At 48.8% G+C, this 24,610-nt stretch overlaps 1 protein-coding gene across 16 annotated transcripts in view; it reads right to left on the reverse strand.

Annotated features, from left to right (window-relative positions):
* The window catches only part of LOC135964575 (disco-interacting protein 2 homolog C-like), a 156,122-nt gene extending 142,371 nt beyond the window's left edge, over window positions 1-13,751 (reverse strand). For 13 of the 16 annotated variants that reach the window (XM_074000142.1, XM_074000143.1, XM_074000141.1 and 10 more), the window contains exon 1: window positions 9,573-10,181. In XM_074000142.1, the coding sequence (XP_073856243.1) occupies window positions 9,573-9,751 (179 nt within the window). In that variant the 5' untranslated portion in view covers window positions 9,752-10,181. Of the gene's footprint in view, window positions 1-6,063; window positions 6,148-9,572; window positions 10,182-12,924 lie in introns of those variants that run through there. The other 3 variants (XM_074000144.1, XM_065518705.2, XR_010577063.2) reach the window with 2 other exon arrangements.
* Window positions 13,752-24,610: the final 10,859 nt, after the last annotated feature.

Below are 24,610 nucleotides of genomic sequence, written 5' to 3' on the forward strand. Positions count from 1 at the left end.
ACCCTGTAAGTTGCATTTGCTTTTGGAAATCCTCAGAGCAATCTTGAAAGACTAATACCCTAATCATCTCTGAAACGCAGGCAAAGTCGTTCAAGGGTTTGGTTATAGGAAAGTAGCTGGAAAGCAAAGCGCCCGTTAAACATGGCAGCCGTGGTAGCACAAACACATGGTAGGAAGATGGTGGTCATGCTACACACAGATGGGAAGGGTGTGGGGAGCCACAGCACCGGATACTCGGGAGGCACCTGGGCAGGAGCTGAGAATGTACCAAACGCGTTCGATCATGCAACGTTCACGGACCGTGAGTCCAGCCACCGCCACTGACATCCACTGTGGCCGGGGTGTCCTCTGCCACAGAGATACACACCCTGCCAAGGATAGTGTACAGATTAAACGTCAAAGCACAGACATGCTCAGGTCCCGCTGTTCACATAGAAGCAAACACAACACATTTCCCAGACCCCAGCAGCATGACTCTCCACTTGACTGCAACCCGGTCCCATTTATTCTCGAACCCATCTCTCCCGGACCCCACAGCATGACTCTCCACCTGACTGCACCCCATCCTGTGCATCCTTGCATCTGTGTCTCGGCCCTCACTCACTCCCTCACTTCCTCGTTGGGTCAGGAACCAAAAGTCCACTGTGTCCCTGGTGCACTGAGCTTTGTCAGGGGCCTCTGGGCCGCATGCTGGGACACGCAACTAGGAACTCCCAGTGCACACGTTGGTCTCCTGCAAGACGCTTGCCTCTTATGTGCGGGAGCCGGGAGCCGGCACCCACCCCTACAATTGACTGCACTCTTAGAAAAGTCACAGAAGGCCCCTCACCAACCCAGCAGCACCCTGAGGCTACATCCCACTTGCCTGCTGGCTCCTGAGCCTCCCACCCTGTGATGACTCGCTCCTTCAGTTCCCCACCTTGAATCCACTGGTTGCTCTCCTCATGGGCCTCTTTCCTGTCGTCTTCCTGTCATTTTCCTGTCAGCAAGCACATTTCCTGTCATTTCCCTGAAATGACATATTTCCTGTCATTTTCCTGTCAGCAAGCACATGTATCCAGCCTGACCTTGCTGATGTGCTCCAGCTGGCCCTGGACGTGAACCGCGCTGCTGCGGCTTTCCATCAGTGTGACATCTGCGAGTTACCTCCTGGGAAATGCCAGGTGATGGTAACATCAACCAAGAGGCAACGCTGAGAAGCAGAACGCATGGTGCGGTGCCCAGAACGTCACGTCCTTGAACAGACGCTCCGTGTCTTCTCCTCTTCTGCCAGAGCTTCACTGTAGGAAGGCGGCCATTCTTCCAGTGCTGCTACTTCCAACACCGGGGAAAGCAAGCTTCAGAAATGAACGGTGTCAAAGAGGCAGGACCCACCAGCGGCCGGACGACCGCAGCCCCAGCATTCCCCAGCCACCATGGCTGACAGCCCAGGCTCCAGAAATGCACAGCTTCAACCTTAGGAGAAAAAACCCTCCCAAGCCAACTATTATTTTCAACAATGGGATTGGGGAGTGGGGCGTTCTAACCCTGCCTCTATCAACAGCACAGATCATCAGATCCCAGTTCTTATAGGATTGGGGAGTGTGTGTGGGGGGGTGGTTCTAATCCTGCCCCCCTTCATAAAAAAGAACTGGGATCTGATGATCTGTGCTAGGTCAGTACTTTGCTTCCGCCACATGCAGTCATCCTCAGCACCAGGAAAAGTCAGAAGCATTGAGTGATGATACCAATACCAACACGTGCGGTTCTGACAGCTCCGGTAACTCGCTGCACAGATACAACACAACAGCAGTGAGATCCACGGACATCAGCAGTCTTCCCAACGACTGTGTTCCTGAATCTTCTGCGTTCGGAATAACGGTCTTCTTTGCCAGGGCTGAGCCATGCTTCCCTGTTGCCTGTCCTCTGCCTGCACCAGCTTCGTGCACGTTTCCGGGCAAGTGTTTGTGCAGGTGCTATCACTTATTTCCACAGCGAGAATATACACAGACACCATACAGAAATGGGCAACCCCATTAGGAGCTGTGCAGAGAGATCTAACTCATCAGATGTGCCAAATTTCTGTTGCCATAGAAATTTAACTAAACTAACGTTGCTATGACCTCATCTCTTACTGTGCCACTAAAGATCACCCGGGTTAGAGGAGTGTGCCTCTGCATAGCATTCAGCTCACGTTTACATGTCGGTTTTCCCTGAATATGGTTATGTGAGATAGAAATCAGTAAGATGGGGTGTAACATCTAGTGTAGGATCGTTGTGTCTCCTAGGCTCACACGCTTCCTTTAAGATCCTCAGAATATGAAGTTTAACTCTGTCGACGTGAGTTACATAGTAACTTGTTTTGGATACTGTCTCTTTCACCATCTAAATATCAACACCAAAGAAGTTCTTGAGTTCCTTTTTAAATTGAAAGGAATTTACAAACCATAAAAGCCCCAATATTAAAGGATACAATTCAGTCTTTTTAGCACATTCTCAAAGCTGCACATCAACCACTAGTATGTAATTCTGGGACTTTTTCACCATGGGCCAAAGAAACCTTGAACCCATTAAGAGTCAGCACCTGCTCCTTCCTTCCGCCAGCACCTGGCAATCGCCAGCCGACTTCCGTTTCTCTGGATTTGCCCATTCTGGACATCTGTTGTGAGAAGAATCGTACAGTGCATGACCTTTGGCGTGACCTTCGGTGCTGACATCTTTCACGTCCAAGGTGAGTGGAATCTCACAGTGAGTGACCTGTTGACAGACACCTGGACTGTTTCTACTACTACAAATAATGCCGCTATGAAGATTCTTGCATAAGATTTTTTTTTTTTTTGTAAAAATGTTTTCAATTTTCTTGGGCATATGCCTAGGAGTGAAATTCCTGGGTCGTATGGTGATTTCATGCATAACTTTTCTGAGGAACTGCCAGACTTTTCCAAATCAACTGTACCATTTTACTTCCCTTCCCACTAGCAATATATCAAGATTTCAGTTTTCCCAAATTCACCACCAAGTCACTGTCCAATACTGGGATTTTACCCATCCAGTGGTTGTGAAGTGGTATCTCAGTGGTTTTGATTTCCATTTCTAAGATGACGAATTCTGCTAAACATCTCACGTGCTTTTTAAGGCATTTATATGTCTTTCTCTGGAGAATGTCTATTCAAATCCTTTTTCCATTTTTAAATTGGATTTTTATTAAGAGCTTTAAAATATATTCTTGATATCACGTCCTTATCGTGATAATGTATCCTGTTCTGTGGGTTGTCTTTTTACTTTAATAGTATTCTCTGAAATGAACATTTTTAATTTTGATACCATCTTTTTCCCTTCAGTTGCTTGTTATAGCTTTAGACGTCTCAGCCAAGGAAACATTGCCTAATCCAACCTAACAGTTTCTCAAGGATTCTCCCCTGAAGGTGTCATGGGCTGAACTGTCCCATTCCCCGCCCCCCAAGATTCCCATGTTAAAGTCACAACCCCAGAAACTTAAAATGTCACTGTATTTAGATACAGGGCCTTAGCTTGGTAATTTAGGTCCCATAAGATCTTAAAAGTAGGGCCTGATCCAGTATGACTGGTGTTCTTTTAAGATAATTTAGACACAGTCCTTAGTGCTCCATGCACATAAGAGAAACCTGTGAAGACACAGAGAAGACGCCATCTACACAGCATGGGGTGAGGCCCCAGAGAATCCAACCTTGCCCGCACCTTGATCCCAGGCTTCCAGTCTCCAGGAAAAAGGAAATAAGATGCTATTGTCTAAGTCGCACGGTCTGTGGTGTCCGTTATGGTACCCAGCAGACTGACAGAATGGGTCTCAGTCAGCTCCTTACGTTGGATTCATGTTGAGCTTTGCTTGTACGGTGAGGAAGGGTCCAGTCCATCCTTTTCCATGTGGATACCCAAGTTGTCCCGGCACCACTGAGTTGTGAAAGGCAAAAAGTAAAGCATCCCTTACCGTCCTTTCTCCATCAACAGATTAGAAGATACACTGAAGAATCGTGGACAATTTTGTCAGTTTAAGCCAGTGGTTTTCAAACTTTTGGGTCTCAGGAACCCTTTGCACTTTATTAAAGAGCACAAAAAAGCTTTCTCATCAAGCCGGGGGTGGTGGCTGCTCATGCCTGTAATCCCAGCACTTTGGGAGGCAGAGGCAGGTGGATCACTTGAGGTCAGGAGTTCGAGACCGGCCTGGCCAACATGGTGTAACACCGTCTCTACTAAAAATACAAAAATTAGCCTGGCATGGTGCCGAACACCTGTAGTACCAGCTACTATGGAGGCTGAGGCAGGAGAATCGTTTGAACTCAGGAGGCAGAGGTTGAAGTGAGCTGAGGTCACACCACCGCACTCCGGCCTGCGTGGCAGAGCAAGACTCCGTCTCAAAAAAAAAAAAAAAAAAAAAAAGTAACAATTTAGTTTATTTTACAAGGATAAAGTCATTACATCTTAACACAGTCTTAAAGAAGAAACCATTTTCCAAAATAAGCAGCAGCGTGGCAACAGTTTGTGGTGCTGTGAAAACACCTAACATCTCTGCACCTCAGACAGCAGGATTCTCATGCCTGCATCTGCGTTCACTGGGCTGCAGAACCGTGACTGAAGTTTATGAAGAAAGTCCAACCCCATACTGATATACAATTAGGAAGCGGTATTTTCACTGTGTTTTCAGATCACTTTAGTTATTCTCTGCTGCCAAATGTAACAAGTGGCACTTCCGTACAGGCTGTCTGCAACACGGTCTGTGCTCTGCTCGTTGGACCTTTCTGCCCCAATTCCTTCTAAGTCGACTGGTCCGTCTTGCACTTGAATGGCTTTTACCAACACACGATTTTGTAATCACACATTGGTTAGATAACAGTGATTCAGAGTTATGAGCAGCTTCCACATTTCGTTATATGTAAAAAACAAAACAAAACCAAACCAAACCAAAGCAAACCGCATCAATATCATTAATCACATGAGAAAGTGGTAGACGCAAGATTTTTATATTTTAATATTCGCTGGAAAGCTCAAATGTCTATCATTGGGAATAATGTAAGGTACTTTCCTTGAGATGAAAGTCATTCTGTTCATTTTTCAGGCCACACCTGCAAATACCTCCATCTGAAGTGGCATCTTTTGTAAGTCATTCTTTATATAAAGGCGGCCGTTAGTGGAAGAAGTGGTTCTGCAGGTTCATAGTTCAGAGGCACCAGTGCTCTCCCAAGAGATAACCATAAAATCCGCAGAAGACGCACCTGTGCACACTTCCTGTTTCTCACTCAGAACATTCCAGAAGGAACCCTGAATCCCAATGCCACAGCGGGACTGAAGTTTGCTCTCACCCACACAATACACCCAGGGAGATCCCCCAGCCCCCACCCCGAGGCCCCAGCCTTGGTCCTCTGTCTGGTCTAGGAGGGCTCCTGCAGCTCCAGCCTAACAGGGAACAGAAGGCACCCACATGTGAGAAAGCCCTCCCAAGGCCTGGCGAGCACTTCTGTTTATGTGCCAGTCAAGTGCGTTTGACAATTCTACAGCCAGCTGTATGGCAGGCAGCGAGGTATCCAGCAAATCCTCAGGGCTCACGTTACTGAGGAAGGAAGGTGGACAGCGAGGTACCCAGCAAGTACTCAAGGCTCACGTTATGGAGGAGAAAGCCAGGCAGATAGTGAGGTACCCAGCAGGGTTCACGTTACCGAATAGGAAAGGAGGGTGGAGACAAGCGGGCTGGAACAGTCTGTCATAACCTTTAGCATTTACAAGGCTCGCTGAAGATTATCTGATTTGATCTTAACAGCTCACAAGATAGGCAGAGGCATGACTGTCTTCACTTCATAAGAAGAGATCCCGAGAACTGATGATGACCACGTGCTCTTCCCATAGGCTCCCAGAAATCATCCTCAGATCATCTCTCAGTTGTATACATGTGGTAATAGCTCAGTCACGTCCCCTCTCTGCAGGGGAATTTTACTGCCGCCCTGCTGTTCCTTCGCACCCCTGCCCTCTCCTGCATTTCAGCCATGCCCACCATCCATGGGGAGTCTGCACCACCCCACCCCCGCTGCTGCTGATGGCTTGGGTCACGCTTACCTTTCATTTCCACCTACAGGGACCTGTTCTTCCTTCAAATGCAGCTCAAACTCACTCATTGTGTGAAGCCTTTCTGTCATGTGTAAAATCAGTCTGTGGAATGCTTCATTTAGGAGGTGCTTATGTTGCCTCATTGGCTGTGAGCAGGGCCCAATTCTGAGCAAACCAGGTGGTCCCCTCTCCCCATCTCTGCTCCAGTGCACTTAAAACAAGGATTCCTAGAAGCACCTTTTTTGTCCAATTCACGCATGAGTCTGCCCCACACCCTGCAGAAAAGCCCTGGTGGTCGGCGGTCAGGGCTCGGGACCTCGAGGTGGGTAAGGAGAGCTTAGTGCCCTCTCTGGACTTGTCGCTCAGAGACCCGCGGATGGAAGGGAAGAAACTTGCATCCTGTGAAACATCCAGGCCCTGAGACCCACTCAGGAGTGGAAAACGGGGAAGGAGCCTTGAACAGACCCACGGGAGGGTAGACAGCAGGAGTCACAGAGGCTACCAGGGAGAGAGGGAGGCAGGCAGTGAGGCCAGAGGTGATGTGGCCAGGAGGGAGTTGATGTGACCAGAGGTGACGTGGTGGGGGGATGACACGGCGTGGTGGGGGGATGACACGGCGTGGTGGGGGGAGGAAATGTGGCCAGGGGCAACGTGGCCAGAGAAGGAGACACGGCTGGAAGGAAGTGACAAGAGGGGTCTCCAGACCTCAGACTGTGCCTCAATTATGGATGACATTTCAATTAAGATGTTGTATCTAACTTTAACGAAAAGTAGCAATTTAGAACCATTGTGTACATTTAAAGCACGGTACAAATAGAGCCCGTTTTCCAAACCAAAGAACAGTGCATTGAAGGAAAAAGTAATAGCTCACCGAAAACAAAACAAAACAAAACAAACAAAAAAACTAATTAAAGAAAAAATTCATTGAAGATCAGAAATAAAGAGATCCTACAGCTCTTCTAGTCCAATCTCCACCCTAACGTGAATGGGGGGAAAAAGGAAGTAGATTCTAGTCAGTCAGAATTAAAGGCAAAACCGATCCACTTTTCTACTTGACAGAAAACAAGAAGCTCATCAAGGAATCCCTACAAACAATAGCTTTAGTAGTTCCCAAAATGCAAAATTCACCTACAAATTAAACCAACTGCTAAGTGTGTATAGAGTAATTTCTTTCATTATTGCCTTCCTCATCCCCAGGGGCTTTTTTAGACCTTGTTTCCCCCTAATTGCCTCCAACACCCAGGAAATTTAAACCCCACAAGTAAACCGTGTCTCGATTCATTCACAGCGTCCTTTGGAGCAGGCAGTCCCTTGCTCTAAGACGTTCTTGTCACCTAAGCACCAAGCACAGCCTGAGAACGCACAACACGCACTCACACAAACTCAGACAGACAAGAGGTGAGATATGGCACGTGAGGAGGAAGACAAGATAAATGAGCTTCACCGTCACCCCAGATCCGACAAGAAGTGACACACGCAGCCTGTTCGGGTACAGGTGATTCCTAGAAAACAGCCAAGGGCAGAATTTGGAGAAGCAGCACCGCAGGCCAGGAAGGTCTGGGGGCTTTAGAAGGGAGGGGCTCGCCGACCATGTGCTGGGGGATTCAGAAGGGAGGGGTGCCCCGACCAGGTACTGGGGCTTCAGAGAGGGTTGGTGCCCCGATCACTTCCGGGGGGGTTCAGAGGGGAGGGGTACCCTGACCACGTGCTGGGACTTCAGACGAGAAGGCGCCCCGACCGGTTCCTGGGGATGGCAGGACAAGCCCAGGGTTCCGTCGTCACTTTTCACTCCCTACTCCCGAATCTCGCCCTGAAGTTGCAGCCAGTCCAGGTATTCATTTACCCATAAAATTAAGTATCTGTGAGTAACACAAGTCACTAATCCACACAGATCTGAGTCCACAAATACCTCCCAGAGACGCCACCATCCCTTCTGGTAGAAGAGCAGCCCAGCGGCCCACGCTGCTAGGAAGGGAGACTGTCTCCAGCCTGACGCTGCAGAGTCCTCAACACAAAGTCTACCTTCTGGAACCATGCCGTCTCCTATAGAAGCAACTAGGGGCATGTAGGGTTTTTTAAAATCTTTTTTTTTTTCTTAAGACAGAGTCTCCCTCTGTCACCCAGGCTGGAGTGCAGTGGCTCGATCTCGGCTTGCTGTAACCTCTGCCTCTCGAGTTCAAGTGATTCTTCTGCCTCGGCCTCCCGAGTAGCTGGGATTACAGGCGCCTGTCACCACGCCCAACTAATTTTTTATATATTTAAGTACAGATGGGATTTCACCTTGTTGGTCAGGCTGGTCTTGAACACCTGACTTCACATGATCCACCCTCCTCGACCTCCCAAACTGCTGGGAACACACGCATGAGCCACGGTGCCCGGCCCGTATAGCTATTTAAATTTGACTAAAATTAAATAAAATTAGAAGTTCTCATTTGCACTTCAAGCATTCAGTTACCCCCAGGCAGCCACTGACCAGTGGCTGGTAGAGATGTCACACTCCACACTGCAGAAGGATCTAGGGACGAAATGGCTCTAAGATCATCTCGACATCTTTATGTTGAAGCTACTGAAGTTTTAGTCTGATTATTATAGACATCAGCATTTTCCCACTTTAAAATGTCAGAGCTATTGCAATGATCAGCTCTGTGGCTTCCCAGCAGCTCTTCTCTTCCTGGACAGAGAACTGTAGAGCATCTGCACTCTGCCTCCACACTAAGGGATAGTAGAAGCCTCCGTATAAAATCAGGGGGAGAAAAAAAAATGAATCCCTAGTCCGCCTCTCCCCCTATGATTTTGTGAAACTCCTCTTAATATGCAGAATAACTGCCAGAGTTGCAATAAAGAAGCATCCCTTCACCAGGAAGCAGCAGGGAAGCAAGAGGAGGGAGATGCGAAGACCCTCCGTTCCCTCTGGGACCCCAGGCCCAGCCAGGACTGAGAAGGGCCGCACAGCCCGGCAGACCCGCACACCTGATGCGAACCATACACACGGCTTCCCTGGGCCTCGGTCCCCTGCTCTGCCCTCACTGGCCACTGTGGCTCTGGGTAGAGGCAGCTTCCTGAGCCCCAACACCCACAGCCAGTCCCCTCCTTGCAAGTCTCAGCTGTGCTTTGACTGCCTCCCTGATGCTTCTCATCATCATCTGCGTACCGTGTCCCCTCTACCCCACAGTCCTTGCTACCGCCCACCCCACCAGGGAGCCTAGCACACAGCAGGTGCCCGAGACGCCCCAACGGGCGGGCATGCCAGGGTAGGGCTTGGAGTTCCAAGGGCCATGTCCCGCATACCACAAGTGCCGCGGAGGCTGTGGAAGGGGTCCAGGTTTCAGCCCTGCACTCAGCTTCTCCTGGCCCCCGAGGCCAAGAACCTAGCAAGGGAGCGCAGCGGGAAGCTGGGTCCCAAACCCACTTCCTGCTCCTCAAGAAGAAGGGGGCCTCGGGGCACAACCCCACGAGCACCTTTCCTCCTGCCAGGCTGCCTGTCACAGCACCAACACCTTCACCGCAGGGAAACCCACCTCTGTGAGGAGAAAACCAAGTACCACAGGAGCCACGTCCCCCGCAGCGTCTGCTGAGCCCAATAGCGACAGCAGCAGCCGGGTCCCCACTCAGCACACACCGACTCGGAACCCGCCACGCACACCACAACACCGACCATCTTGAAGCTCAGCTTCGACTCATCAGGTCTCTCTTCCATGAAAGCTAGGCATGTCTATCTTCCCTGGGCTCACAGAAAGAAGAGTGACTCAGCCCCGAGTGTGAACAGAGTCAAGCTCCCACTAGCTGTACAGACAACCTCCCTTGCCCTGTCCTGGGGAGGAGCCAAGCGCAAATAGCCATCTTTTGCCCACATAGGTACGGAATTCAGTCAGTTCTCTCAATGGAGTTGTGACAGGTCAACTCCAGGCTCCTCAGTGCTCTGGAGTTCACCTCGGGCCACTGCACCTTTGAAACGTGGCTGTGGACTCCTCTAGGGTGCACAGTGTCACGGCCATTTCATTCAGATACTGCAGACCCCTGCCGTGGAGTCAGTACGCAGGACACCCCTGCCGGCATCCTCCGAGATGCTGCTGCAGCTGCTGTGATCTGAGAACAGCCATGCACAGGCATCAAAGGGAGGGCTTCTCAAATCTTTTCCAGGAGCAGTGGCTACAGCTTTGGAAGACGTTGCACTGAATCCTGGGTGATCGTGGCTTGGTCTGCAATCTAAACCTAGTTGCTGGGGAGACACACTCTGTTGTAATTGACAGAGGCTGTTGGTGGCAGCTCTACCAAGACCAAGAATGGCAACTAATCTGAGATTTACTATCCATACTTTCTATTTGATGTTTAAAAGGAAAGCATCGTGAAGTTCCAGTAGCAAGGAATTTTCTATAATCTATCACACATCAAGATATAGCAGAAATGTAGCTAAAATGTTCATAGGGTCTATGCAGAGGAAGAGACGGGTCTATTTCAGGAAAAGTGCTTGCTGGCTTTTAAGAAACATAGTGAAATCCCTGCCAAGTAAAAGATTGTTTATACTTTTGCTTTGGAAACGGAGGGAAAGTTCTTTCTTATTATTTGAATACATTAACTGTATTTAAGTGTTCTGGTAGATTAAGTATTAAACATTCAAAAGGAAGTAATTCTGTTCAGTCTATTTCATTCTTTAAATGAAGCTTTCAAAAACCGACAAATACCTGGCCGGGTGTGGTGGCTCATGCCTGTAATCCCAGCACTTTGGCAGGCCGAGGCGGGTGGATCACAAGGTCAGGAGATTGAGACCATCCTGGCTAAAACGGTGAAGCCTCGTCTCTACTAAAAACGCAAAAACCTAGCCTGGTGTGGTGGCAGACACCTGTGGTCCCAGCTACTCGAGAGGGTGAGGCAGGAGAATGGCGTGACCTGGGAGGCGGAGCTTGCACTGAGCCGAGATCACACCACTGTACTCCAGCCTGGGCAACAGAGCAAGACTCCGTCTCGAAAAAGAAAACAAAAAGTGGCAAACACCCCATTGTCTGCCCTGGCTGCGGCCATCTCCACGGAGTGGACAGAGCTTGGGAAAAGCTCACTGTGGAGGCCCAGAAGGCCGGGCCTGGCCTTTGCTCAGCAGATGAGCAAGAGGGTCAGCCACCCTAGGGAAGAAGCCCATATTTGCTATGTTACTGATGATATCCACATAAATTTCTATTTTGCCTCTCACACAGAACTGGGATCTATGTTTGAGCAAGCAGCTCATGCCAACAGTCCCTCCATGCCATCATTTCCCTGACCTCCCACAGAAGAGCCAGGCCAGGCAGCGTCCCCACACGGGGACTGGGTCCCAGGAAGATCCTGGTCCTACCCCTCTTCTCTCTCGTCCCTGCAGCACCCTGGCTTGCTGTGGAAGCCCAGCAGTGCTGGCTAAACCCACGTTCACCTGGGGCATTCAGGAGAAGCCTCTGTGCAGAAATCAATTGGGAAGTAGGATTGTGTGTGCTGGCAGGTCACTCGAATGGATTTGCAGAACTCAGTTTTCAACACAGGTGCGCCACCAAGTCCCTGAAGACCTTTGTGGGCCTAGAGCCACAGAGCCATTTGAGGCACTCTCACAATCTCTAACAACCCTGCACAGAGGCCCTGTTTATCCAAAGGACCATAAAATTTTCCATGTAAACAAAGTTTGACATAATGAATTAAAAGTGAAGTCACCACTTCTATTTTCCATTAATCCATTCATTCAAACAAGTATCTCTTGAGCGTGTTCATCAAATACTGTGGAATTAGGATTTAGTCCATGCCTTCAAGAAATATACAGCACAGAAGAAAAGGTATAGCTTGTAACTAACAGTGGTGAATAAGCAAGAAATACACATCGCAGAAGGAAAAGTATAGCTTATAACTGCAACAGTGGTGAACAGGCAAGAAATAAACATCATAGAAGGAAAGGTAGAGCTTGTAACTAACATCATAGAAGGAAAGGTGTAGCTTATAACTAACAGTGGCGAACAGGACAGAATCTCATAGGCTCGTCAGGAGCCACCGAGGAGGAAGCCATGATTCGCATCCACCTGCAGTAGATAAATGTTTCCCGGATAAAGTAACTTTTCTACAGTGATATCTGCTCCTTATTGTTTAATCCTCCTCGATAGGGTATTAAATTACCACTTTATGTGCTGCTTATATAAAATACATCATTGTCAGGGGAGGTTATAAAATAATACTTCACACAAGCTTGGGCTGTGAATGGTGCGAGGCAATGGGACGATGTGTTCCCGTGTTCTCGAGACGCAGAAGGGGCAAGACCGTGCTTCCCTTCTCCTCCCCACCGCCCTGTTCCCAGATGAGGGGCGGAGGCAAGGCCGCCGGGCAGTCCTTGAGCTGGCTCCAGGGCCACGACACCACGCCCAGACTCTCTGTGCCCCATGCAGAAAACACAGACTGTGGGGCAATCACCAATTTACCTAGCAGTGGGGAGAGTCCTTCATCAAAAGCCTGTGCTTCCAGGAGCCAGGACAAAGCATGAGCCCCTAGGAAAACAGTTCCGGGTGCTCCTGAAACCTGGGCAGAGTCACAGTCTGGCAGGAAGCACCAGTGATGCAGGTGTGCCCAAGACTGGGAGGATGGCCAGATGCCTGGAGACCAGACCGGCCTGCAGGAGATGACCACCTCTCTCTGGTTCATTAGAGACAGACAGTCTGGGCTTCACTTTTGTATGTGGAGTCTCACAGTACAGAAATGTCACAAAGGGATTAGACTTCGTATACCCCAATTTTTTAAATTAAAAAAACACAATTATTTCAACTAATTCTAAATCCAACAAAGAAAAATAAATAAGTATATAAACGCATACATCCAAAATGTAAACCACAATCTCTTTACCCATAGGAGACCCAAAATTTAGTTTACCTTTTCTTCAGTATTATCACTTTTTTTTTAAGCCATTACTGAGGTGTCTCCTCACCGCCCCATGAGGAGGTTCATGGGCTCTTCAGGGCTCTTTGCTGTTTCATCGTTTTTTAGATTTAAGGGCAGGATCATTTTCCCACACTTGCTTGCTTCCCTGATCACCAATTTTTCACAAGGACATCATTGTGCCTCAGAAAACCTAGTAACTGAACTTCATTAAAAGTGAAAACAATAAGGACATGTTGGCTGCTATGACAGCATCCTCAGTCACCGAATCTCCCTGGGGGACCACACACACCCCCAATCTCCTTGGAACTCCAGCATGCCGGTATCGCTGTGGCGGACAGGACTGACCTACCCTGGGGGGGCATGAAAGCAAAGAGAAGAGAAAGCAGGTGACTCATTTAGGAAACTTCGGTGATTCTCTCGAGTCACGTTTCTCAAGGTGTCAGGGGAGAGCCACATGCAGGGAACCTCCTTGGCCTGGCAGGTGGCAGACTCCTGGGACCCTCCTCAGACACGTTAATCAGAGAATCTAAAGGCGGGTAGACTCTGAAAAGTATCTGTAAAGGAAGGACTTAGCTCTGCTGTGACCCCACTACACATGGGGTCACGCAGGATGCTGCTTCCGGCGTCCAGTCTCCATTTCACTCTCCTGGGAGGAACACCCGTCAAGTCACAGAGCACGGTCTTCAGCGAACACCTTCCTGCGCGAGCTCCACTGTCTCCCAGCCCTGCAGGAGTAGCCGCCGAGTAGGGGAAACAAGTCTTTGCTCCTGACCCGGCCACCTTGACGCTGGGCATAAGACCAGCACTGCTACGTCTCTGGGGAAAGGAGCGGCTCTGGGCAGGAATGCACTTGGCAGCCCCGGGGAGTGGCCAGGCGTGGACGACCAGGCCTCTGCCCGCAGACACGTCAGCACGGCATCCTGGAGCAGAACTTCCAGCCCAGCTGAGCCTACAGATGGCTGCAGCCCTGGACAGCATCTTCACAGTGACCCGGGGGACTGGGCCAGAGCCGCTCAGCAGGGCTGCCCTGAATTTCCAACCTGAAAAAGCTGCACAGTCGTACGTGTATGTTGCCTTAAGCCCCTAGGTTTTGGGGTCACTTGTCACACAGCGACAGACAGTGGATGTGCACGGACTCCCAAGGCCACGATGGCCTCTGCCGGCCTCACCCGGGCTGTCTCATCTGTTCCCGTGACATCACGTTTCTCAGAGCCAAAGGCTGCCAGGGCCCCCTCTTTTCTTCACGACGTCGTTACAAGCTCACGATACAAACTGAAAATACCCAATATGTAAAATACAACGTATGACGCAATACAGGGTGAACGCGCAGGCACATACACAGGAGAAACAGGCGCATGCGCGAAACAGGTGTATGAACACAGGAACAGGTGTACACGCATGAAAGAGGTGAACGTGTGAAGGTGTACACGCGTCAAACACGTGTGCATATACACATGAAAGCACCAGACATGAAGGGCTGTCTTTGGGAGCCTGGTTTTTAGACATCTCCCTCACCCTTTTACATCTGCACGATCACAAACACAGCACACCACAGTACTGAGGGGAAGCCCCAGCTTCTCATGGGGGCACATGAGGCTTTTTATTTATGCCACAGGTTGCATCACTACATCCTAGAACTGAGAGGCCCCCCACTGCCAGGACTGAGTCAGGTCCACCCTGTGCTCCAAGGACCAGGCCGCCTGCCAGCCCATACGGACCTGCCCCTCAGATGGTGCAGCTGCTTCTAAAACAGAGGCTCAGCCCCACCCAGAGACCTGCAGTACCTGTTATTAAATCAAGACTTGGCTGTGGGTAAACGTGAAGATTTTTATTAAACATGACTCTGGAACATTCAAAGGACCATAACTGAATGCTCCTTTCACAGCCACGGCGTGTCCAGACGCTCATGGAGAAGGCCAGGGCGTGGGAACCCACGGAGCCCCGACAAAGCAGACTCCGAGCTGAGTGGCGTAGTTAGCACCGATTTTGTTTGACACTTGCCTTTTATATTCAGAATAAAATAAAAAACAAGACGCAAAAATAGCTCACATTCTATTTCAATTCTCTATTTTTGTAGTAACTGGGCCCCTTTCCCTCTGCTTTCCCAGCCAAGCGATAAATAGGCCCAGCTGGGATTTGTCAAAGTCTGGACCTCTGTTGTAGAGTAAGTGAGGAGGGTAGGGAGGGGAGCAGGAGTGGTGAGGAAGATTGGGGGATAGGGAGGGACAGAGGAAAGGAGAGAGAGAGAGAAACCCCCGAGGACTGGAGGCAGGAGGGATGCTCCCTGGCAGCCTCAGGTTCCCCATTCCAAGGTAACTGAGCTGGCATCACGCACGCGGTACCGTCATATGACTTGGCTGACACACGCCAGAATGACAACAAAATGCTTGAGGAGAAGACTAAGCACCAGCATCTTCAGATTAAGGTAGTGTCCCGGTTTCACGCTTGCCTTGTATGACATTGTATAAATTGTAAAGATAACACATTTTCTTACCAGCCACGCTGTTCCCCAAATACTAACTATAACAAAGATCAGACAGCATCTGAGTACTGAGCGTGTGTTAAGCCCGGTGAGGTAGGCATCATTTACTTTGCTAGAGAAAGAAACAGGCTCTGAGAGAAACTTCCTCAGGCCGGGCAGCTGTCTCCAAACCCACCTCGTGCCTCCTGACCCTGAAGGTGGAGGACCCAAGTCATTCACCTCAATAATTTACCTACATGTATGTCAGATTGAGATTCAGCCCCCAGATCTAATCATCTCTATGCAGGAATGTGTCAGGAAGGTATACAATTCTATGAGTTCGACCTGGGGGAACAAAGGCAGGCACCCTCGACACAGATGTAGGGCGGGGGTGGGCGCCCAGCGCAGGAGCATGTCCAGCCCTGCCCAGTCACACAGCCACCCTGCCATGCCAGTGCAGGAGCCGCCACCGCGTCTCGGGGAAAAGCAGCTTCTCCTGCACAGGAATCTACCCCTGAAAGTGTGCTCCTGAGAAGGTGTGGACCAACATCTCAGAAATTAGACACCGTGTAACACGCTTATCTATACAGGCTGCCTATGTCAGGGAATCACCAATAATTCCCATCTCGCCATCAATTATTTCTGGTAAATACTGGTTATTCTAAGTTAACTGAGGCAACACAAGAACAATATAATGGAAATGTCAGAGTCAATCAGCTCCATCTGCTGAAGAGCTGGGACTAATGATGAAACCTAAGGAATCCTGGAGAACGCAGCAGGATCCCAGACCCCGCAGACCACCCCAGCCTCCTTCCACAGGAGAGTTAGTCGTGGGGCCAAGGAACGGCTTTCCAAGGAATCTCAGAGGATCTCAAGGTCTTGAAAGTTTAATGGGAATTGAATATTTGCATCTGAGTCACACGAGCACATTAAAAGTAAAATTTCCTCTTTCCACTAGAATTATGAGCTTGCGGCGGCGACACTGGCTGTATCTCATGCTCGTGAGATGTTTGGGCACAGCCGTGCATCTCTGGTGAATCATTTATAATAATATGAAAGAAGTGCTTGGGCCCTCGATCCAGGACCACAGACCCCACCAACGAGGGTCTAAACAGGACAAGCCTCGGCCTGGAGAGGCTGGTGTCCGTGGGGGCTGGGAGGAGCACCAAGGAAACTCAGGGGCAAGCCCCACCCAAGCTCGGCATGTCCTACCCCACGCAGTCGACATCAGCCACAGGGATCTTTTGTTGTTTTTTGTTCAGGAAGGAACATATTAAAAAGCCCGGGGCCCAGGGCCTGGACTCCTCAAAGCTCTCCACAGAGCCGGGTTAATTGGCACCTTCCGTCACGTTAAAATCAACTATATATGGCTGCTGAGGGCATCTCAGAGCAGGTGCAACGCTGAGCTTTCTTGCTGTCTGGGGAAAGCAGGAATTCCAGGCCTCTGCCTTCCTACCTCCCCAGAGGCTCTAGCCCAGATGAGCTCAACTTCTCCCAGGTGAGGAGCACAGAAAAGCTTCCCACATGCCCCTCAGGTCACACACGAGCGGTGCAGACCCTTGCACCTTGGCACGAGCCCTCCCAGAGGCAGAAGCCCAGCCCTGTGGCCCCGGCCTGGCAGGAGGCAGCTGCTGGGGACCCTGCTCAGGGTTCAGCACAGCGAGGTCCAGCCACAGCAGGTGAGACATCCACCATCCGGCCATTCATCTTTAACCTAAAACAGACACAGGAATTTGGCAAGGGGTTCCTTCCCCTGACAAACCCATCCTTCCTGTTCTCATCTCTCCCTCCTGCCCCAGTACTGCGCGCCCAAGGCCACCCAGCACTGCGCCCAAGGCCTGACTCCCAGTTTCACAGGGAATCCAAGACAATTAAGATTTTGAGAAACTGGGAGCTACACAGAAAATGAGTCGGTAAAGCCAGTGTCCACTGATCCTCCCCTCCCCAGGCGGGGAACAGTCCTCGGGATAAAACCCACGGGGCAGGGAAGACGCGATCAAGGTGGGCAGGACAGAGGAGCCACAAAGCAGGTGGTTCGGAGAACAAGGCCACGTGAACACAAAGCTAAAGTGCTCAGCGGCTGGAAGACAAAACACAGGAGACAGAAACACTGACCATTTACAAAGAAAAGAAAAAAAAAGCCTCACTCTTAAGAGTCCATCAAGATTTAAGTTCTCAAGTCACAATGTATCAGCAGAGACTTCTCATAATGCCTGAAACTTGGCACAGTAAACACGTGAATCAGTTCTCCCAAGTCCATCGTTTTCTTTGATGAGCCTCTTGAGTCTCAGGCTGGTTTCAAAGCCCTTCTCTGTTTGTTGATGACTTAATAATTAACATACTTGAAAACACATTGACTTCCAAATTAATCTGCTAATAAAATATTAATTACTACACTGGCTGTTATCCACAGAAAAAAAACACAATCACTTTCTGGTTTTAAAAACATTAGAATTCGAAGCCCCTTTGCCCATCTGAACAGCCCCTGCTTTTGACAAGGGCATTCCAAAGCTAATCTGAAAAACTAGTCCAGGCCATGATCGCTGGGGGGTCGGACTTGCCTCATCACCCCACCTCCCTTCTGGAATTAGACAGAACTTAGACGCTTAGTCTGATGGGAAACATTTACAATCTATTCTCTCCAAAGCTACCTGGAGGATTTCCTCCACATGACAAAGCCTTGGTCTCCACAACCCCTTATCTGACAACTCTCTTAACCAACTGTCAATCAGGAAATTTTCAAATCTACCTATGACCTGGACACCCCTGCTTCCAGTTGTCCCACCTTTCCAGACCAAACCCATGTACATCTTACATTTATTTGATTGATTGTCTTATGTCTCCCTAAAAGCTATAAAACCAGGCTGGGCTGCTGACCACCTTGGGAATACGTTCTTAGGATCTCCTGAGGGCAGTATCAAGGGCCATGGTAACTCATTTGGCTCAGAATAAATCTCCAAATGCTTCAGAGTTTGACTCTTTGCTGACACGGTACCTTTCATGGGTATTCATCTGGGGGACTCACAATCAACCGGAGGCATCAGTTGCCCACTGTGCAGAAGTCTCTGCAGGACTGAGCCTCTGGCACGGGGACTCCAACCCCTGAAGCAGCAGCTGTCTCACGTCGCATGGCCTGATAGACCTGCACCTCCCGGGCTTCTCATTTCAGAGTCTCAGCAACAAATCTACCAAACGTGATCAACATCACAGAATATTCCTCGGGGCTTTTGGCTGTTGTTTCTCCCCAAGTTTACTCTAGAACCAGAATGGCAACACTCGGAACAGGATGGTTCTCAGTCACCGACCCTCCTGGTAAATACACTGTCTCCAAGGCCCTTTCCCGCCAGTCACAGCTTCCTTCATGTCAGGCTCGAAGGCCACCTCCCCAAGAAGGAAATCTCTTCAATCCAGCAATCACAGCTCCTGTTCCCATCTAGAGCTTGTCTGCCAGGAAGGGAAGACTCCTCATTCCAGAGACAGCAGGTGCCACAAACTCAGGGTATTAGCCATTGCGAAGGCAAACACTCATGAAATTAATAGACTTTTTCCTCCTTGGATACTGACGTTTTCTCTTCTGGAGGTCAGCCAAGGCCATCTGCACGAGTCACGAGCGTGATGGCTCCAGCCCCTCCTTCGGTGTCAGCAGTGTGGCTCCGCTCTGAGACCCCCTGCACCAGCCGGGCCATGCACCTGTTCCCACGACTGCTGTCAGCAGACTACAGTGATTCTAAAATAATCAGCAAACTGAGGTTCCGAAGGATGCATTTTAAAGAAAAATGTGTAAGTTTTACTGCATGAAATCAGCTACATCTTTTGCTACTCCAGAGGCCTTTTGTTTTGCTTTCCTCAAGGTTCTCTACAATGATCCCGACAGTCAAGGTTCCCAGTTACAGGCAGAGGGTTGGGCAGGCCGCGTCTGATGTGTAACACACACAGAGGATCCACGTCAAAGGATTTTCCCTGTTCACCAACATCATCAGGACAAACTTTAAGCAATAATAATCTCCCTGTCTGGAAAACTGAGCTCACTTGAGAACTAATGCAACAAATGTGTTTGACAAAGTTGCAGGTGGACATTTTAGTGAATGAATCACTATTTCAAGGAGGATAAAGGCTCACTATTCAAAGGCATGTTTTTGTCAACTTTTGTAATTTCAGCTTCATGCATTTAAATCATAAAGTGAGGCTTGTATCTGATACATTACAGAATCTCTACAAAATAGAGAAAATTCCATTTCTGTACATTCACTCTCATTCTTTTCCATATGCATACGGATGGTGGTAATTTAAACTGGCATTGCAACAGGATTTCTAAATTAAACTGTCTTCTACTTTAAACACTACGTGTTAAACATTACACGTGCCATTGTTCAACATTTATAGCAGGGTCTGTATGGCCCGTTTTAAAGATTTCTTTCTCACTAATAGCAAGCGTTTAAACAATAAATGGTCTACTCTAAAATATTCTAGAGACAGAGATACATTTGGAGAGTGGACACACTTAACACAGAAATCCGGAACATCAAACAGGCACAACCAGCAGTGAGGGTGGAAGGGGCGCTGTGTGAGTGCCCCTAAAAACACACAAAAGCCTGGCTGCTTAAAAGGAATGAATATAGCTCAACACTCCTATGTGAACATTGATGTGTCTACTGCCTTACAGAACCCTCGTAGCTGAGCTGCAGGAATCTTCCTTAGAGCCTTTTCTCACCTACACTGCCTACAGGGGCCCACTGGGCTCCCTGGGCAGAATCGTGTCTTTGTTTAGAATATCACAGTACTTGGAGGCCTGTTTAATCCCAAGTCAGAGCCTTATCATAACTCAGACACCATCCCTCAGGGCTTGTGGGCCAACTTCGGCTAATGCAGGCTGCTCCACAGTGCCCTGCAGATGGGCTTGGTGCATCCACACGATTTTAAGATTTGGGGCTGCCGTTTTCTGCAGTCACAGATGCGGACTTACATATTCATCATGACTGAAGGCAGCACGTATTTTTATGTTCCTTCTGTAATGGTAATAATCATGGCAACTTTTCCTCGATCCTTAAAAAAGCCTCCTAACAGCAGTTGCATTCCACCCCTTTCCTTAAAATTAATAGAATTTACCAAACTAGGTGAAATCAGTCTTCATGAGAAAGTGACAAATCAGTGTTCACACAATGGCATAGTAGCTGGACATAGAGTATATGTCAACATCCCAAACTAAGCACCCATCACAATTATTCGCAACTCGCAGGAAAGCTAAAAAAAATTAGAAGGCTTAAAACATAATTATAAATTAAAATAACAAGAAACCAAAGTTTCTGAGGAGCATTTGTTAGCCAAGCAAGGAAAGCCATTAACCAGTGCTGATTACATTGCATTTGATTACAGCAGCCAAAGACGTGTCCAGAGGAAGAGACTTTTAAAGATTCATCTTTCAGTAAGAATGGTTGCTTAACAAGTTCAGACTACTGGGCTACACCAATCATCAATTAAAAAGCAAGGCAAACAAGTGAGTGTCATTTTCCTTAATTCTTAATGTGTCAAAAGTTACCACACTGGCCAAGCTGGTCTCCAACTCCTGACCTCAGGTGATCCGCCCGCCCCGGTCTCCCGAAGCGCTGGGATTACAGGCATGAGCCACCACGCCTGGCTGAGAACTGTTTGACAGAGGCTGAGGGGAGGCTCCTGTCCCTTCCTGGGACATCCACGTCCCACCCAGCTTCCCACACCGACTGTGACACTCGAAGCATCACAGCAAGGGCAGCTGCATCCCCACAGTTTTCTGCACTAACGCCACAGCTGCGTGAGCAGCCACAGCCCTGGAGCTGCCACTCAGCCTTATCGCGCTGGCACAAGCACAGCAGAAACTACCACGCCCCCAAGAGGGAGGAGTGGGAACCCAGGGGAGTGAAAGAGGAGGGAGGAATGCGGCCCAGGGGAGTAGAGAGGAGTGGGGGCCCTGCGGAGTGAACTATGAGGGAGGCGTGGGGGCCCAGGGGAGTGAACAAGGAGGGAGGAGTGGGGACACAGGAGAGTAAACCAGGAGGGAGGAGGGTGGAGTTTGGCCCAGGGAGTGAACCAGGAGGGAGGAGTGTGGTCCAGGGAGTGAACAAGGAATCTCTGGGGGTAGCAAGTTCACACACCACAAATACCTCCCAATCCATCCACGTGCAGGGAGGGGACAGAAACCACGCAGGAGCTACAGCGCTTTCTCCTCGCAGATGAGGAGTGAGGATACCGACTCATGCATGAAATCAGAGCTGAAGTTCTACCACGGTGGGGAGACGCTTCACAGACCCAAATGGGTGCAAAAAGAAACCAATCATACAAGATCAGTGGATGGAACAGGATCAGAAATTTAAGCCTGTAACAAGCTTTCAGAAAAAAACTTCACTTGATCTGCAAGATGACTGCAGCTCTGCTTGATCATTTCTGCAAATGTCTAACTCGCGAATAGCCATCTCAGAGCCCTTCAAGAGGAGTAACAAAATCAAAACGCCAAGGCATCCTCCGTATTTTAGATAGCCTGCAACAGTATGGAAATGAGCAGCGGTGCCAGAGCTTTCAAGTTTGTTTGAAGTAAATTCCAGCATGAGGGCAGCATCTTCCTTGCTGAAGCAATGAGGTAGGCTCCTGCTCACCGCATGGGAGACCAGCTTTCAGCTAAGGTGCTGAAATCTAAGCAACATTATAAGAAAAATCACTGAATTCTGCCCGAGGCTCTAAGGGTGTTTTCCTCTCTGAAAGGAGCCCCCTTCGGGGACTTGGGATTGAGTGACAGCCTTCAATTACGGTTATCCTAGTGGTAACAGGGAACTCTTCAGCCTGCCGGGAGCTGGGGCCCTTGACAGCCTCACGGCTCCACACGCCAGTGTTCTAAGGATCACACGTGTGCAGATAGCAAAGCTTGCTGCACAGACGATAGGTGCTAACAAGCCCCAAACGTCTCACTCATACTTGCTAACCACATCGCTTCTCTCAGCCTCCACGGCGTTTCACACTCTGCCTTTATATAGAGAAGAACCATGCGTCCTGAGCGCCACAAAGATTCAACTCCTTCCGGGCAGAGGGGTGCATCTTTCCATCACGGGGTCCTCACTCCAGCTGGCACAGGATTTGCAGGCAGAGTGGGCGAGTCTAATGTTGATGACACTTTCTCAATATTCCCTTCACACCCCTCCAAAAACAAGAGTGCTGCCAGCTTCTTACCGAGGTTGTCATGAGGAAAATATTTTTCTCTTATTTGTCACTTTTTAACGTTATACTAGTGAAGAATGTGACTCTGCATGTCCACTGTAGGCATCCACACCGTGAACATTCTGCTCTCCCGTGACTGTATTCACAGGTCACAAGGACAAAACTTCTCCATAGTAGCCAAATATATATATATATATATATATATATTTTTTTTTTTTTAACATGACTTCCACTCAACTGAAAGTCACAGATGTGGCTTTTCCTTCATAAAAAGATCCAAATGATCCACAAGCCAGGTTTAATAAACACGTTGGTCCAGGTGGGAAAATGACCCCTCAGTCTCCCTCCCCTCAAAGACCAGGGCAGCCAGGAAACTGCGCTCTCCAGTAAATGACAACCAGCAGGATTCCCTAAATAAGCAGCCGGAAGATTCCTATCTCGCAGAGCGCGCCTTTCAAGACTCAAGATGTCCCCGCTCCCTGAATGTTCTAACAAAGAACAGACTACCCAACTGAGGACTGAGGCAGTAAAGAAACATGTTTTCGGCTGGGTGTGGCAGCTCACGCTTGTAATCCCAGCACTTTGGGAGGACGAGACAGGCGAATCACAAGGTCAGGCGATCGAGACCATCCTGACTAACACGGTGAAACCCCCGTCTCTACCAAAAATACAAAAAAGTAGCCAGGCGTGGTAGCGGGCACCTGTAGTCCCAGCTACTCGGGAGGCTGAGGCAGGAGAATGGCGTGAAACTGGGAGGCCGAGTTTGCAGTGAGCCGAGATCGTGCCACTGCACTCTAGTCTGGGTGACAGAGCAAGAGTCTGTCTCAAAAAATTAAAATAAATAAAATTTAAAATGTTTTCAGCAAATAGCATCATCGACCCACAAATGAGAGGTACCGTTTTCATTCTAGGAGGGAAACACTACAAAGCACGTACATTTTAGCCCCGTAAGTGAATTCTTTGGGCGTTCCTGTGTCCGCTATCAAATGGAACACATCACCTCAAAAGGCAAAGTTCTATAAGTCACATCCAAGGAGGGGAAAAATCATTCTAAGTTTTAGCCATCCAGTGAGGACCTGATCCAGAGAAGCCTACTTGTTCCAGACTCTAAGCAGCAATATATTGCTACAATGTAATGAAAACAAAGGGATGATTAAGAAAATTTCAATGCTAATAAAAGACAAAAACGTAATTGGATTTATTCTACTCTAGACAGAGCAGCCGGGCAGTTCACCCATACGTTATGAACGTTGCTGTTTTTCAGGCAGGGTCCAAACTCTGTCAACAAGGCTTGACAGCAAGGGCGTGATCTCCACTCACTGCAAGGTCCGCCTCCCAGGCTCAAGCCATTCTCTTCAGCCTCTGGAGTAGCCTGGACTACAGGTGTGCAGTCATCACGCCCAGCTAATTTGTGTGTTTTCAGTAGAGATGGGATTTCACCAGGTTGCCCAGGCTGGTTCCCTGGGTCTCAATCTCCCAGGCTCAAGCAATCCACCCACCTCGGCCTCCCAAAGGGCTGGGATTACTAAGCGTGAGCCATCACGCCAGGCCCTTTTTTTTTTCTTTTCAAGTGATTAATGTGCTTCAGAGTCTTGTAGGCATTTAAAAAAAAAAAAAAAGAACAAGCAAATTCTGTAAGGGAAAGAAAGCATTAATACGTTTTACACTTCTCAAAACTCAAAACTGAAATGCTAAGAATAAATGTATTTTATTCACAGAAGCAGCATTCTTAAAGTTCTGTAAAAGTGATACCATGGACACCACCACATCACAGACGAGCGTGGCAGGACTGCTCAGATTCAGAACACATTCTCAACAGTCCTCTTGCCCCTTTCCTCAATGGGAACACTTTATTCTGTCTTTTATTCAAATTAAGTACCTTGCAAGGGAGTTGAACAAAACTGCATAGCAGATTTTAAAACTTCAATGCTTTTCTCAATTTTCTCCACATTCTGATGCATTTTACTGACTACACAGCCAATAAGTCTAAAGCTTTTTGCACTGATAAAGACAATGTTCCTTGTAGCAATAGGC

The sequence above is a fragment of the Macaca fascicularis genome, chromosome 8 (genome assembly GCF_037993035.2).
Source record: "Macaca fascicularis isolate 582-1 chromosome 8, T2T-MFA8v1.1".
Classification (NCBI taxonomy): domain Eukaryota; kingdom Metazoa; phylum Chordata; class Mammalia; order Primates; family Cercopithecidae; genus Macaca; species Macaca fascicularis.